Source organism: Sminthopsis crassicaudata, chromosome 5 (assembly GCF_048593235.1).
Source record: "Sminthopsis crassicaudata isolate SCR6 chromosome 5, ASM4859323v1, whole genome shotgun sequence".
NCBI classification, from domain to species: Eukaryota; Metazoa; Chordata; class Mammalia; order Dasyuromorphia; family Dasyuridae; genus Sminthopsis; species Sminthopsis crassicaudata.
In genome coordinates, this window is record NC_133621.1 from 217,914,532 (window position 1) to 217,930,791 (window position 16,260).

The 16,260-nt window shown below is 44.8% G+C and overlaps 2 protein-coding genes across 3 annotated transcripts; both read right to left on the reverse strand.

Annotated features, from left to right (window-relative positions):
* Positions 1-1,278: 1,278 nt before the first annotated feature.
* Positions 1,279-3,418, reverse strand: INHBE (inhibin subunit beta E). Its single transcript, XM_074269890.1, has 2 exons — positions 2,901-3,418; positions 1,279-2,635 (listed from the first exon to the last, which is right to left on the reverse strand). Exons 1-2 carry the CDS (start codon positions 3,196-3,198, stop codon positions 1,881-1,883), a joined length of 1,053 nt encoding a protein of 350 aa, XP_074125991.1. The 5' UTR covers positions 3,199-3,418; the 3' UTR covers positions 1,279-1,880.
* A 2,954-nt stretch (positions 3,419-6,372) lies between these two features.
* Positions 6,373-13,942, reverse strand: INHBC (inhibin subunit beta C). Of its 2 annotated transcripts, XM_074269892.1 has the most exons (3): positions 13,804-13,942; positions 11,284-11,748; positions 6,373-8,925 (listed from the first exon to the last, which is right to left on the reverse strand). In XM_074269892.1, exons 2-3 carry the CDS (start codon positions 11,618-11,620, stop codon positions 8,180-8,182), a joined length of 1,083 nt encoding a protein of 360 aa, XP_074125993.1. In that variant the 5' UTR covers positions 11,621-11,748; positions 13,804-13,942; the 3' UTR covers positions 6,373-8,179. The 2 variants fall into 2 exon arrangements, with proteins under 2 accessions (XP_074125993.1, XP_074125992.1); XM_074269891.1 differs by lacking the exon at positions 13,804-13,942 and having other exon boundaries at positions 11,284-11,819.
* Positions 13,943-16,260: the final 2,318 nt, after the last annotated feature.

Sequence of the window (16,260 nt, forward strand, 5' to 3'; positions counted from 1 at the left end):
TGGGGAGGGGAGGCCGTGGGACTGTGGGGAGGAGGGGCTGTGGGATTGTCGGGAGGAGAGGCCATGGGGAGGGGAGGCCGTGGGATTGTGGGGAGGGGAGGCCATGGGACTGTGGGGAGGAGAGGCCGTGGGACTGTGGGGAGGGGAGGCCATGGGATTGTGGGGAGGGCAGGCCGTGGGATTGTGGGGAGGGCAGGCCGTGGGACTGTGGGGAGGGGAGGCTGAGACAGCAGGAAGCGAGAGAGGGACAGAAGCTGGCAGCTTGGGGGCAGCTTGGGTGGGCTCGGAAGGCCCATTTGGGTATATTTAACTCTGGATGGCAACCGTGATCCTCTTCCACCCTCCCGCCCAGCTTCTCCTACTCCTGGGCTTTGCAGACTTTCCGCTCTCCCTTCTGCGCTGCTCCCTCTGCTGGCCCCTGGCGAACATGGCCTTCTCAAAGCCCGAACCTGTCGGAAGCCATTGATGGGACTATAAGGGGGGGGGGGGGTGTCTTGAGAGGGAGGGGCAATGAAAGTTCTATGTACTCCCAATCGCCGGTGTTGTGAGAGCCAGGAGAGTGGGAGATGGAGTGGGAGATGGAGACATGAATGAGTACACAGACTGGGGAAAGCAGTCAGAAACAGGTAAAGGCTCTGCGGGTTAGAAGGAAGACTTGTCCCTCGGTGTCCTGTTGGCTCTCTTGTTGCCATGGTGACAGGATGCAGGGGAAGGGTCAGCTATTTCAGGCTCGGATATGTAACGGGGAGGGGAGAAGAATGGAGTGAGGGGGTGTGGGGTGTGGAAACCAGGTCACCATCAGGAACCTGAAGAATGCCCCTTCTGATTATTTTCTTTCTTTCACCTCTTCTTCAAGCCCCAGATTTCCCTTTCTTCCTTGTACCTTGGGGTACAAGGAATTTCTTGGGGAGTGGGAGGAAAAGGTCACTGGATCAACCACTTATTTGGGAAGAACAAAGGCAGTCTACAGTGCGAAGTTGGGGCTGTCTATAGATGTTAAATAACTAGCGAACTAGCGGAGAGAGTCGGGGTTAAGATCCTCCACACCCTCCCCCACTTGGCATTGACCAAATGTCCAGCCACTTCCAGAGGGTCAGGGACATAGATCAACCTGGTCGGGCTGATAGTCACCTGGGACAAAGGAGCCCCACACGTGGTTCTTTTCCAGACCCATCCACATGACCTTGTCCTGCAGAGCATTTTGCCTCCAGGACACGCTCCCTCTCCCCACCCCAGTCCTTGAGTCTCCCCCTCCCCTCAAAAACTTTATCAAGACACCAGTGACTTTTTTCTTCTCATTTTTATTAGGAAAATATAAATATTTCTGACTCCCCAGCAGGGCCCCACCCCCTGAAAAAACTGGAGGGTGATCCTTTAAGGGGCTCATCCACTTCTTCAAGCTCCTATTTCTGAGTCCCTCCCAGTCCTTCCTGGTCCCAGGTCCCTCTTGTTCCTACAAAGCACTTCACCAGCTCCTTTTCCTATATAGCTTCCCCATACCACCCTCTCCTGTGCCCTGGTTACCGCCCTCTCCTCTATTTCCCAGGAAATTCTCTCTTAGAGGTACTGGGCAACTTTTCTGACCCCTCCCTCCCCACCCCTTAACCATCTCTTCTTCTATGGAGCCATCAGGGTAGGAATCCTCTTCTAGTAAGAACCATTCCCTACCCATCTCCCCCTTCTCCAACCAGGCTGAAACTGACTGGACACTAGAGTCCCAGGGGACTCAAACGGGCCGACCCAGGAGGCCAGACTGCCAGGTCACCTGAGGAGGGGATAGCAGGAGTTAGACATCCCAACCATTGACCTGTTGACCCCTTTCTTCTGTGGACCAACACTATTCACATTCTCTCTAGCTCTGACTCCCCTGGACCCCCTTGCTAGCTGCAGCCACAGGCTTCCACCACCATATCAGGCACATCGGTCTTGACTACGTTGCCATTTTGGTCAAGATAGAGGAGGGAGAGTGGCCGACGGGCTGTGGGAACACAGCAAGAGGGGCCAGATGGCCAGGGACTATTCGCTTTGAGAAGGTTGAAGACAGCAGAATGAAATGAGGCAGTAATCCCTGGGCTGCCGGCCAGGTGGGGCGGGCATTGTCCACTACAATAATTTAGCTGGTACCCCTCAGGCTGCAGGATCCAGCCTTGCCAGCCCAGTTCCTGGAAGTCTACATAGTGGTCCCGCTTGCAGCACAGAAGACTCCCGGGCTCACATGTAGGGGTCCTTCTCTTGGCTCGATCCCCCCCAGGTGCTCTGGCTTGGGTCCTAATCACTAGGAAGGGCTGGTGGTGGCCAGCTGTATCCAGAAGTAAGTGTCTGGCAGCTGTGGTGTTGCCGACATGAGGCTGGCAGACCAGCTTGAATTTCAGAACGCCAGAGTCAGTGCCCTCCAGTGCATGAGAAGGCAGGGTCAGAGCATTCCATCCTGGAGTGGTCATTCGATGCTCCGCCAGCAGGGTTTGATTTCCCCGGGCTTCTCTTTCCAAACCCCACTGGAAGATTTGAATGGAGGGGGGACCAGCTAAGGAGGGATGCAGGTGTAGCCAAAGACGGATGTGGTATGGAGGTAGGTACGAGGGAGTGGAGAGGTGGAAGCTCAGGACAGATCCACAGGCTTCAGTGGAGGACGATTCTGTGGAAAAATGGTAGCTCATGAATAATGTAAGAGGCCTGGATCTTTTGGTTGGAAAAGTTTTACTCTTCTCCCATCCCATTTTTAAGTCCTGCTGGTCTCCTTTTTTTCTATCTTAACTTAAAAGACAAGGGCTTCAGAAGCACTCCCAACCCCACTCTCCCACATCATCCCTCTGCCACCACACTCCTTTTTTGACTATATTCCTGTCTCTGTCTCTCTCTCTGGGTCTTTCCCTGCTCTGCTTATCCTCGCAGTCACCTACCTGTTTCTGCTGCAAAGCTGATGGTCTCCACTTGATTCATCTTCGCCACCTTCTTAGACTTCAGTCTCCTTAGGGCTCTGGCCAGGACTGCAGGGTGGGGAGGATGAGATACGTTTGGAGGGCTGGTCAGTTGTAGACCTTCCAGGATCTGTTGCTTGGCCAGCTCCAGGACTAAGGCTCTCTCCTCCTGGGGTCCTAGTGTGGATAGCCCGCATGATGGGCACCGAGGTCCTGCTCTCTGAGCTCCTGCTAGCGCCCAAGGCAGTACTAGTAGGAGCCAGACATCTGGGTATCTCATTCTCCCTGTGGCTATCTTAGGTCCAAGCCAGGGGGAAAACGGAGTCTACTAAGCACAGCTATTACACCTACCCCTGCAGAAGGGAGAGTCAGGTGTTTCCTATTCTTATACTCTGAAAACAACAATACAAATCCCTAACAATGAAAACAAAAAACTGACCGATGAAAAGTGGGGTATTCGGAGTTGTCTGCTTGGTCGATCTACTCAGCTTACTGACCCAGGGCCTCTTTTGAGCTAGCAGCTTGGGGCTCCCCACCTAGTGGTCAGTAGGCAGACCCACCTCCTGAACACCAGGATTGGCCAGTTTTACTGTCAATCACGCCTCTGGTTGGGGGGAAGTGAAGGATCCCCCACCCCTCCCAGAGCTCATGTTTCACCCATTTGGCTGTGATGACACGCTTGGGGAAGGGGTATGTGGGGGTGGGGTGGGGGGGAGACGTGGACAGGAATGATGCAAGAAAGAGGATGATTTCATAGACTCCGATCCCAGGGTCCAAGGGAGGAGGAGGGAATACTACGTGAGTCAGGTAAAGGAATGTAGTCCCCCTACAAACAATTCTCCCCAATATCTCTCACTTTCAGCTTTTCTAGTTTCCTCCACAGCAGTTTGACTTAACAGAGTAGACTGTTGGGATTTTAGTGCCTACCACTTTGAGGGGACAGTCCAGAAAGGGAATCCAGGATTCCATCCCCCAAACAGTGAACAGGGCAGCTAGAGCTACAGCAGCCACAGAGCTCCCAAGGCCATGCCTAGGTGGCAGGTGCCACGGGGTACCTAAAAGTCACCCCTTGTCCCCTACGTGTGCTGGTTGCCCAGAGTCCAATTGGACAGGAACACATTGTGGGGGAGGGAGAGAACTGGTGGTGATGTGGAGAGGTGTGTTACTGGGATGAATGGGGAAACCCAAAGGTAGGGGTGGGGAGGGTGATGCAACTGTGGAGCTCGGGCAGAGTCCATCACAACTGGCAGGAGAGCATGGCACTGAGGACAGCCTGGTGCCCAGTGGGCACTGCCATTGGATCTAATCTCTTTTGAGGTGAATAGAAGGGCCTGGATTTATTAGCGTACTGATATTTTGCTGAGAGTTCTCTGTTTTTAGGGCGTGGTATGAGGAAGAGAGACTGGGACTCTGGGTTCCAAGCCCAGTTCCTCCGATTACTTTCCTGCTAGTTTTGATTAGAGCAGCTTAATAAGAGAGAAGTAAGAATTTGGCCCCGTCTCCCCTCATTCTACTCTAGCTCCCCAACCACTTGGGCTTCCAGAATAGAGGCTTCTATGAACCAAAATACCCCAACTATTATGGCTATTGTCTAGTCAGTGCTTTAAGGCTTGCAAAGTACACCGTATATTATCTGATTCGAACCTCAGAACAAGCCATGTAAAGGAGGGGCTGCTGCTCCTCCCTAAGCTAAGGAAGGTTAAGCGATTTGCCCAGAGTTACAGTAAAGGCTAGAAGCGAGATCCTGATGAGTCCGGCTCTCCATGCCTGGTATGGCGGTGGCGAGGATAGGAAGAGCAGTTACTCGGGTTGGCTTTTGGTGCAAAAGATTGTTTTTTACCTGGAAGCCCCGTAAAACCCGCCTAACTCTCTCCTAGGCCCTCCCTGGGATACCATTCTACTATCACCAACCAGGAGGGTTAGAATCCTACTCCACCCTCCTCGTGCACGGTGGTTAAGCACAATACCCCCGGCCACCACCATGTGGCAGTACAAGGCCACTGGACAACAGCTGGTCCAGAGATGACCAGTTTCCCCTGAGGAAGTGGTTTCTCTGAGGAAAGAGACAGAAGAGGAAGTGTTTTGTGGAAGACTTTTTTGGTCCTCCTTAGTTATCCAAATGCTCAGCCTCCTGAGCACAGAAAAGGGTGAGACTAATCTTTCTCCCTAACTCCTCCCCCATAATGCTCTCTTGTAGAGATAAAAGAATCAGGGACCTAGCTTTGCCACAATGTTGCTACAAGGCTGCGACATCTGTCTTTGTTGGTGCCCGGGGGCACATATTGGTTCCCAGAGCTGGGAGAGGGGCCAGACGGAGTAATGAGAAGCAGCTGGAAGTAGCCTCTGACCCATATCCCCTCCCCACCCCCAGTGAGTGCCCCCAGTTGCCAGCTCTGCCCGCCCCATCTCTCCTGTGCCTGGTCTGGTCCTACCTCCCCATCGACACTTACGTCAGAGCTCAGTTAAAAATACTTTCCCAGCATCTTAGTCACTTTTCCCAAGAAGTGCTCCCGGTTTATAAATACCCCAGCCATCTGCCTTGCTGCCTGCCCCTTCATCAACTCAGGGATGGGTTAGGCTGGGGAGAAGGGGGAAAGGAGAACTATAATCCAGCCACTAGGGAAATTGAGGCTATTGGATGGTGGGGAGGCAGGTATGGAGCCTGGGGTTAGGAAGGTAAAGAGCAGAGAAGGAGAATCCATGGTTCACATCCCAGTGAAGAGCCCAGCCAAAAAGGGAAGGCACAGATTCTAAAGCAGGGAGAAGAAAATAAAACTCAAGGGGGACTTTCAGATAGCCAGACTCTGGACTTTCTGGATATTCCAGCAGGAGTTCTCATTTCCCCAAACATACCACACCTTTGAAGGCCCCTTTCTATTTCTTCTGGGGTTCCCTCCAATTCCTCCCCTCCACCCCCGGTTGCCCAGGAAGTGATTGTTGGCTAAGCAAACACAGACAATTCATTCCCCAAATGGCCACATCCAGCTTTGCGCAAACTCGACCTTGGGCACCAGACTATATCGACCTCTTAGTTCAGAGCTATCCAGCCAGGGGGAGGAGGCAGGGGGGAAAGAAGGGCAAGGGTCCAGAGAGGAGTCACCAGATAAAAGGATCCACCTTGTTTGTCCTTGGTTTCCAAGAGGCCGGTAACTTGTGCTTCATTTGAGACCTCCTTTTCCTTCCCTCTTCCCACTGGAGTCTGTTCACCTGGCCTCTTAGCAGGCCTCCAGTTCTGTAGCTAAGGGAGGGGAGCATAAAACTCAGATCCTTTGCTTCTAACCAAGCTTATGCTGCAGGCCAGTGATTCCCAACGTCTCTGATCATGAGGACCCCTTTTTAATACAAAAGCATTTCTCAGATCCTCCACTCCAATCTGGTAGGAATTTTGCTACTATTTATTAATATCTACTGATGAAAAAATATCTAACAAAAGCTATTATGATTTAGGAACACATTTATATGAACTTCTATTTTATTAATCATAATAACAGCTACATACATTTGAAAAGTAGTCATATATATGTGTAGAGACAAATTATTCTATTTTCACAAGGTATTTTTGCTTATCTATTACACTGAGTCATTTAATGAGATGATTCTCTTGCAATAGTTGGATGATTCCCCAGGGGTCTACAGCCCACATCTTGGCAACCACCATGTCTAACAGAATGTGAATGCACAATAGGTTATCATCCACCCATTGACTAAGCAATTGATTGGCCTGCAAACTTCAATATGTTAGGGCAAATCACAAAGGAAAGGGGAGCCAGCAGGTACCTATCTATTAGATATTTCTATTTTAGGGCCTTTCCGATAGGAGGTCTCATCTCCCTCTTACCTTTACTCCTCACAGATCAATGGTATTCCAGATAATGGAAAGATAATTCATTGTAGGGACATGAATTCAGAAGACAAAGTGAAACATCAAGTATAGGGCTTCAAAACGGTAATTGTTTCGTTTTTATCAGCAACAAGATCAGTGATGTTTGAATGGATTAGGGAGAACCCAAGAAGACTGTTCAAGTACAGTGTATGGCAGAAAGCATAAATAGTGTTGCCTTAGAGAAAAGATTTATACGGTGCAGAAGAGACACAGAGAGGTTGGAAAGCAAGCAGGTCAAGGACTTGGTAGGGAGGTAGAGAAGAAGAAAGGGAAAGGAAGGAAGCTATGGATATGATTGGCAAGGAAAAAAGGGATGAACCTCAACTAGGAGGAATTTTTAGGAAATAGGATATATCTAGATATCAAAAGTAGGCATAGATAGATATTGCTAATAGGTAGATAGAGCTGTATGTATGTATTTCCAAGGAAGCTTTTTTTTCAAGATCCCAGGCCCATCTGTACCTATCTTTCTACCCTCAAAAAGGAGGGAAGGGTCTGGGTCAGCTCATTTAGGGGGAGGGGGTGATCTATTGAGATACTTATGCAATCAGTGAATTATGAAGGATAATGATCTCTGTCTGGAACGGGGAATAAAGGGAGTCTCTGAGGTGGGGATGCAAGAGTTTCCTGCTTCAGGATAGACTGAAGAGTAGAATAACTCTCTAGTAAGGGAGACCAATACATATGCCTAACCACCGGATGGATATAAAGGATCTTTTTGGTTGGGTATATGAGGAAAGAAGGTCCTTTAAATGAGAGTTCTGGGTATAGATAATATCTGTGAGTTGAAGACAGGTTGGGGCAACTAGATGGCCCAATAGGTAGAGCACTGGCCCTGAAGTCGGGAGGACCTGAGTTCAAATCCAACCTCAGACAATACTTCCTTGGGTCACCCTGGGTGCCCTAAGCTGTCTTCTGAAGAAGATGACGGGTTGACTCTCAAGGGCTAAGAATGTGGGAGAACAGGAAAGGGAACAGAATAAGCATTTTTAAAGCCCCTATGTTCCAGGTATTATGCTAAACACTTTTTACAAATATTATGTCATTTGATCCTCACAACAATCCTTCAAGGTAGATGCTATTATTATTCCCGTATTATAGTTGGGGAAATCACAGAGATGAAGCAATTTGCTCAGTCATACAAATAGCAAATTTCTAAAGCCAGATTTGAACTCAGTCTTCCTGATTTCAGGCTCAGCGCTCTATGCACTGTACCACCAACTGCCTCGATAAAAATACCCGGGTGAATTTCCAGAATTGTGTTGGGAAAGATGAATCCCCATCTTGGGATGTGTCAGGAATTTGTGAATAACCTGCCTGAGATGGGAAGGGAATACACATGAGTATCTCTTCTCTTTGTCCTCCTCCCTTATACACATTAACTGCAGCCACAGGCCTCCACCACCATGTCTGGGATGTCATTCTTGACAATGTTGCTGTCACGGTCATAGTAGAGAAGGGACAAAGGGCGGCGGGCAGTAGGCACACAGCAGGAGCCTCTTCCTGCTGTTCCTGGGGCCCTATTAGCCTTGAGCAAGTTGAGCACAGCAGTGTGGAAAGAGGCAGTAATTCCTGGCATCCCTGCCACATGCAGTGGGCACTGCCCTGTACAGAAGTTCATGGCATAACCTTCAGGCTGAATGATCCAATCATGCCAGCCAATCTCCCGGAAATCTACAAAGAACTCTTGTCGGCAACACATCTGAGACCCACTTTGGCACTCAATCCCTCGACGATGAATTCGGTGCTTTTCTCCAGTTCTCACCCGAGCTATGATAAAGGGCTGGTGGGCATCTTTGTCTAAGACAACTGGGCTCTGGGCTCCCCAGCCTTTGGGCTCCAATTCTAGGGTTAAGTGTCCCTGACTATAAGCAGCCTGAGCGTCAGGCCCCAGGAGGAACTGGTACCAGCCACTGGAATCCACCTCTAGCTGTTGCTGGTTGGTCACATTGAGGTTGGTGTCCTGTAGTCCAGGTACCAGGACCTTTACATACATACTCCATGTGCCATTGGGAGGAATCTGCAAGAAGAAACCCAGCCTGATTTGGAGGACCTCCAAGCTAGTTCTGATTTGATCTGGGGAGAGGCGGAAATCCAACACCGTCTTGTTGGCAATAGAGTAGCCTGCAGACATAAGGAGCAACAGTCATCAGGGTTGTCCAATTGACTCATTAAAGAGTCGATTCTTCCTTTCTGACCATATTTGAGTGTGTATGTGTGTGTATGTGTGTGCTTTCCTCCTTCACTTATTCCAGGTAAAGACAAAATAAGATAATAGTAAAGAGCTTTATAAACTCTAAAGCTTTATATAAATGTCAACTATTTCAGAATAGCCCATTTCTTCCCAGTCTTTTTTCCCACAGTCTCCCCTTCCATTTATGCTACAAATCCTTTTTGTCCTCGGGTATCCAAACTCATGAGATATTTCCTTCTGAGATCTAACTCAAGTCTTTGTGCTACAGGCTCAGTCTCTTATTCTTTTCTCTGTGAGGACAGAGAACTCATTTAGTGCCTAGTTCTTTTCTGAAGAAAAATAAGACCCCCAAAACAAACCAAAAATCTTTGATTTTATCTAGTTTAACCAAGTAACACAGAAATTACCTTGTAACAACCTGATCTTTTATCCAACACCTTATTGGACAGATATCATTCTTATGATGAATGCCATCACCAAGATTCCTCATTATGCTACTCCCACCCTAGGGGAATCTTACTCAATTTTGATCTATCTGATCTATTCTGAATGCTGAGTGAGTGGAAACTATTCAACTGATCCCAAAACTCACAATTATCTGCTAGGAGATCTGGGCCTACAAAGTGCAAGTATCTTGCCATCTCCTCCTTGCTCCATCTCCAACTCTTGTTCTTGATAATAGAACCTTAACCAAAGAGAAAGGAACTGACCTGTTGGATCAAGGTGCTCACATACTACCCTTGAGTAAACAGTCATGGGAAGCAGCTACTAAAAGATAAGTCATAAGGACTGCTGGAGAATCGGATCAGCATGAAGGGAAGCCATGGCTAAAAGGAAAAGCTGTCCAGATCATAGATAGTGGGGAGAGGATTGATCCTGGGCATGGATGTCATCCCTTTTACTCCTAGAGAAATCTGCTTATCCCTTTTCTAGTTACTCTCTAAGTTATCTAAGTTACTTGTCTAAACTAGTTTGTTCCTTATCTATTACTTTCAATTTAGATTTTTTTTTAATGTGCTTCTCATTAAATGTACTAAAACAGTGATGGTAATTATTGAAATTTTTGTAAACTCAATTTGGAATTTGCTAATACAAACTGGCTAAGAGTTTAGAGCTACACATTTAAAAGAGATGTATTTATTTTGTTTTTTAGACTGTTTTAATGGGTGCCTCGAATAAAAGGAAGGAGGCTATCACTAGGAGGATACTGCTGGTAAATTCTGTAGTCCCAGAGATAAGATGAGGGAGAAACAGATGAGTAGCAATTTTTCTTCCCCTACAATGGGTTTGAAAGGAAAGTCATGCCCCAGAAAGGGAGGTTTTCTGGTAAGCCTTACATACAGAGGGATGGGGGAGGAGTTTTCCAGACAGACCAGACAATTCCTTTGGCTCAGTGGTGATCAACAGCTCAACCTGCCTTGCAGCCTGGTGGTGGTTATATTCATTTTCTAGGAATGATAATCACATCAGAGTCACCAATGCTGCTAGAAAGGATATGACAATTGACTGTCCTTTGACTCAGCTAATAATCCTTGTGACTTTCCAAACCAAAACTCTTTCCCCTGGCTCCTACTACCTTTTTCTTTAGGATTAATTGTCCTCTCTCCACACTCGAATATTCCAAAGTCTTCTAAAACCTACCCATTTAATAATGAGGCATGGTGGTGGCTCATTAAGCTGCAGAGTAGGCTAACCCATCCATGAATTAGTTACCAGACCTAGTCCACAGGAATTCATAGGATTTAGGACTGTAAAAAACTTTAAAGAACATGGAGCCAAACTCCTTAATTTTAAAAATTTAGAATTTAAGATCCAGAAAAACTAAGTGACTTTTTCCAAGGCTAAATAGATACTACGTATCAGAGCTGTGATTTCCACCCAGGTCTTTTAACTCCAAAACTAGTTATTTTTATTTCACTGTGATCTCAATTCTCAAGCCTAAAGATCAGTCTGGGATCACAGTACCCTCCTTCAACAGCAGGTAGTTGAGAGGATCTCATTGAGTTCTCTGTTCTCTTTGGATTCAAATTGTCCTAGGTAATAGATTAAGGACTCTCTAGGACATGGAGTGGGCAGAGTGAGGAGGGACCAGATGAAGTAAAGAGAATTTTAGGTATGGACCTCAAAATTTTTTTGGGGGGGGGACAAATTTGGGAGTGGCAGGTAGGTTACATTATAAGAAGTTCCTAGCAGGAAAAGGGAAAAGATTGGGGAAAGAGGTGAGAGAGATGAATTGTTAGAGGGACTACTTTTTATAAAAGGCTATATATCTCAGTTCCCATACTTACCTGTCTCAGCAAAACTGATGATCTCATACTCCTGTTCCTCAACTCCAATCTCAGAACCCCCTAAACTGGTACCAGACAGAATCCTTCCTTGGTGATTGTGAAGGCGCCGGAGTGCAGTCCTCAGGGTGGCTCTGGACACAGGGTGGATCAATGTTGGGCGCTGAGTTAAGTGCAATTTATCCAGGATACTTTGCTTTGCCAGGTTGAGCAGCAGTTCCCGTTGCCCCTCAAAATCTGAACCACGCACTCCATGTGCTGGACATTGATTATCACCCCATTCTGTGCTTGCTGCAGTTGGAATCAGGAGCAGGAGACCCAGGATCAGAGTGGAGGCCATTGTCTTCTGGGGTCTTCCGGGAGGAACACCTTAAATCTAGGGCTCGGGGCTTCAGCCACTGGGAGACTTGAGTTTTAAATGCTAAGGTCCACATGAAAGGGCGTGTGTTCAGCTGGCATGATTCTTTGCTGCAGGGGAGATGGTGGCCATACATCAGGTTTGAGAAGGAAACCAACCCTAGGACCTGTCCGACGTTTCCAACTGATAAGTAGTTAAAGTACAAAGAAGGGATTGGGGGTGGGGGTGGAGTTTTGGTTTGTTTGGGAAGAACTAAAGTTCCATCCACCAATTTTGGAAGGCACTCAATTTTAGCTGCCTGCCCTGGGAGCAAAGGTTAGAGGTGAAATTCTCTTTTATCACAAAGTACTTAGAGAATTGAGAAAGCGAGGATGGATCCAAACCTTCCAGTGACAGACTACTTTAAGGATTGATCCTCAAAGAATTTCTTATTTGCACAATTTAATTCAATTTAACATGCATTGATTTTTTTTCTGTTACATGTAAAAAAATTAGCTTTAAATTTTTTTGAATTCTAAATTATTTCCCTCCACTTGAGAAGGCAAGGAATTTTATATAGATTATTCATGTGCTGTCATGTTATTGATTATTGATGTTCAAAAGAAAACAGATCCAAACAAATAAAACAAATATAATGAAAAGATTTTTTAAATGCTTCAATCTATATTCAGACTATCAGTACTTTTCTGGAGGTGGATAATATTTATCATTATAAGTCCTTCAGGATTGTCTTGGATCATTTTATTGCTGAGAATATCCATCATTCACAGCTAATGCTTATTCAATATTGCTGTTACTGTTCTGGTTTTGCTCACTTAATTTTGTATCAATTAATGTAAGTCTTCCTACGTTTTTCTGAAAGCATTCTGCTCCTCATTTTTTATTGCACATTTCTTATTGCAGTGTACCTCACACACGGTTCAGCCAGCTGTAAGTGAGGAATCCAGAATGGCTCATTTCTTGAACTAAAAAAACTGCCTCCAGTGCTGGAAATGTCCATCTCAGGATGGATATTCTATCACTTATATCCAAGAAAGAAATATAAAACTAGAACATGGGAATATGGATGGAGGGATAGGGCTGGGGGAAGTTGGGGTTATCACCTAAGGCTTACTATATCATCCCAATATATTAAGAACTTTAGCATCAAGCCAGATATGTCTCTCTGGAAGTTGCCAGGAAGATTCATTGAATAATAATAATAGCTAGCATTCATATAGCACTTATTACATTCTAGGTACTATCCTAAGTGCTTTACTATCTCATTTGATCCTTACAACCCTGTTTGCCACAGTTTTCTCATCTGTAAAATGAGTTGGAGAAAGAAATGAAAAATTAGCCTAAATGAGGTCACAAAGAGTTGGGATACAACTGAATAGTTCCAGCAACAAAATTTCCCGAGCAGAGGAATAATTTGGCCAGACTTATGACTTAGGAAGACTATTTTGTTAGTTTATAAGAATCATCTACGCAGGTTTTAATGACATACTCAATGAGGGTGTTCCATGTTTACCATCAAACAGTTGACAAAAAAATGTAAAAATTACAAGATCCCACTATGCTTACTATTTGGTAATTATGAAAATATCTATTTAATCTGAACCCCAGTAGAGTAAAACACTGTCCCAAACACTGCCTAAAGGTTCAACAAGATGACTTCTATCCAAATGCCAATGCAATTCAAGATTTCTTGAAAGGTATAACAACAAAGATCACATTGTTTAATGATCTACTAATCAGAAACAAGAGGAATGGTACAAAGGAGGAAGATGTGTGTGCAGTGAAGAGGAGATACAGTGCAGACTTTTTTTCTTTTTACGAAGCAATTGGGTTTAAGTGACTTGCCCAGGGTCACACAGCTAGTAAGAGTTAAGTATCTGAGGCTGAATTTGAACTCAGGTCCTCTTGACTTTAGTCAGATGCTCCATCCATTGCTATCTAGCTTCTTTGAAGAGTAAATATTCTTGATGGATGGTAAAGTGCTCTATATTCTCCTATGTGTCTCAGTTTCCCCTTCTGTAAAATAGGGATAATAATAGCACCTGCTTCCCAGAATTGTGAATATTAAATGAGAAAATTGTGAAGTGCTTAGTGTACAATGCTATCTAAATGTTACCTATCATAATTATGATTATAATAATCATTATTTATAGATGACATTATACCATCTGCCTCGGAATCCAGATCACTGAAGAGCTTCTTATAAGAGTCTGTGATGATCAACTATGATGGACTTGGCTCTTCTCAACAATTCAAGGTAACTCCATCCAAAGAGAAGACTATGGAGACTGAACAATCTGTAGAACTTGCCCATCAGTATATCTAGGATAGATAGTACAAATAGTTGATAAATTGGGCCCAGAATTAAGCAAAAAGAAAAGAGTAAAATGTATTGTCTTTAGGAGAGTATAAAGATCTTTATGACCCCAAAGTTTTTTTTTTAGAGGTAAAGGATCACCTTTTGAATACTAATATTTTATTTGTTGTTGTATGCATATAAGACAGTCTCTGAAATATAACAATTATTTTCACACAGAAAGGAAGAAAATTTGGAGCATTGAATCAAATATATCAAAGGAGTAAAGAATATACAAGATGTTATTAGGGAAACAAAAGAAGTTGGGTTAGTCACATGTTAAGGATGAGAGGGGAACAAGCTAAAATTGATGTCCTCTAAACATTAGGAGAAAGTGAATAAAGTTCCTGAATGTTGGCAGCAGCCTCCGTGGCTGTAAGAAGACGTGTATAAGAATCTCACAGAACGGGCAGACGTGGATGGTCTACAAGGCTGTATCACAGAGGAAGCATCCCTTTCACTGGAATCACACTGATCATTTGAGTATTTTGAATATTTAAGTGGAAGATGGATTACATCTTAAAATAGCTTAAATAACTTTTTATAATTTTAATAACTTAAAATAGGGAAATTAACTAGGAAACAATTGTAATAAGCCATAAGAGAAGCATTTGCATGCCATTAATTTACTGTTAAAATGTCTTTGTATTAATCAATTCCAATAGAGCAGTAATGAACTGAACCAGTTACACCCAGGGAAAGAACTCTGGGAAATGACTATGAACCACTACATAGAATTCCCAATCCCTCTAATTTTGTCCGCTTGAATTTCTGATTTCCTTCACAGGCTAATTGTGCACTAATTCAAAGTCCGATTTTTTTTTGTTCAGCAAAATAACTGTTTGGACATGTGTACATATATTGTATTTAACTTATACTTTAACATATTTAATATGTATTGGTCAACCTGCCATCTGGGGGAGGGGGTGGGGGGAAGGAGGGGGAAAGTTGAAACAAAAGGTTTTGCAATTGTCAATGCCGGAGGTTACCTACGCGTGTATCTTGTAAATAAAAACTGTAATTTAAAAAAATGTCTTTGTATTGCTTCTCATCTTTGTTTCTCTCCCCACATTACCTCTCCATTCCCCTTCCTTCAACCTATCCTCTCACTGACTCTTTCTGCAAATATTCTTAATCTCTTCTGTAGCTTGAGCTTTTCTGGAAAGGACATTTAGGCACTGGCCAGGCGTTTCCACTGTGGATTAGTTTGGAGAAATAAGGTTAAGCAGAAAATGTCTCAGGTTGGGCAACTATGTGCTTGGAAAGGTTCTTACATTGGGGATGGCCCAGTCTTAAGAGATTGTCCTCTTGGGTTGCAGGACGCCCAGTAATGTGATTTATTCTTCTCTCTTATCTATACACACACACTCATACACACTCACACACACATACACACTCACACACACACACTCATATACACATGTACACACATACACACACACTGACTCACACACATACACACACTGACACACACATACACACATATACACACTCACACTCATACACACACTCAGACACACATTCACACACTCATACACATTCACACACACATACACACACATATACACACTCACACACACTCATACACACACTCACATACACACACAGACACACACACAGTGCATGTGTGTGTGAGTGTGTATGTGTGTGTGTATGAGTGTGTGTATATGTGTGTCTGAGTGTGTGTGTATATGTATGTGAGTGTGTGAGTGTGTGTATGTGTGTGTCAGTGTGTATGTGTGTGTATGTATGTGAGTGTTTATGAGTGTGTGTATGTATGTGAATGTGTATATGTGTGTGAGTCAGTGTGTATGAGTGTGAGTGTGTATATATGTGTGAGTGTGAGTCAGTGTGTGTATGTGTGTATATGTGTGTGAGTGTGTATGAGTGTGAGTGTGTGTATGTGTGTGTCAGTGTGTCAGTGTGTATGAGTGTGTATATGTGTGTGTGAGTGTGTATATGTGTGTGAGTCTGTGTCAGTGTGTGAGTGTGTGTATGTGTGTGTCAGTGTGTATGTGTGTGTATGTATGTGAGTGTTTATGAGTGTGTGTATGTATGTGAATGTGTATATGTGTGTGAGTCAGTGTGTATGAGTGTGAGTGTGTATATATGTGTGAGTGTGAGTCAGTGTGTGTATGTGTGTATATGTGTGTATGTGTGTGAGTGTGTATGAGTGTGAGTGTGTGTATGTGTGTCAGTGTGTCAGTGTGCATGAGTGTGTATATGTGTGTGTGAGTGTGTATATGTGTGTGAGTCTGTGTCAGTG

What these genes read in the sequence shown, in the direction of transcription:
- INHBE (XM_074269890.1), bottom strand. Translation starts at nt 3,198, where the DNA reads ATGAGATACCCAGATGTCTGGCTCCTACTAGTACTGCCTTGGGCGCTA. An exon ending in CAGCTTTGCAGCAGAAACAG is followed by an intron (nt 2,636 to 2,900) that starts GTAGGTGACTGC and finishes ATTTTTCCACAG; the next exon opens with AATCGTCCTCCACTGAAGCC.
- INHBC (XM_074269892.1), bottom strand. Translation starts at nt 11,620, where the DNA reads ATGGCCTCCACTCTGATCCTGGGTCTCCTGCTCCTGATTCCAACTGCA. An exon ending in CATCAGTTTTGCTGAGACAG is followed by an intron (nt 8,926 to 11,283) that starts GTAAGTATGGGA and finishes TTATGTCTGCAG; the next exon opens with GCTACTCTATTGCCAACAAG.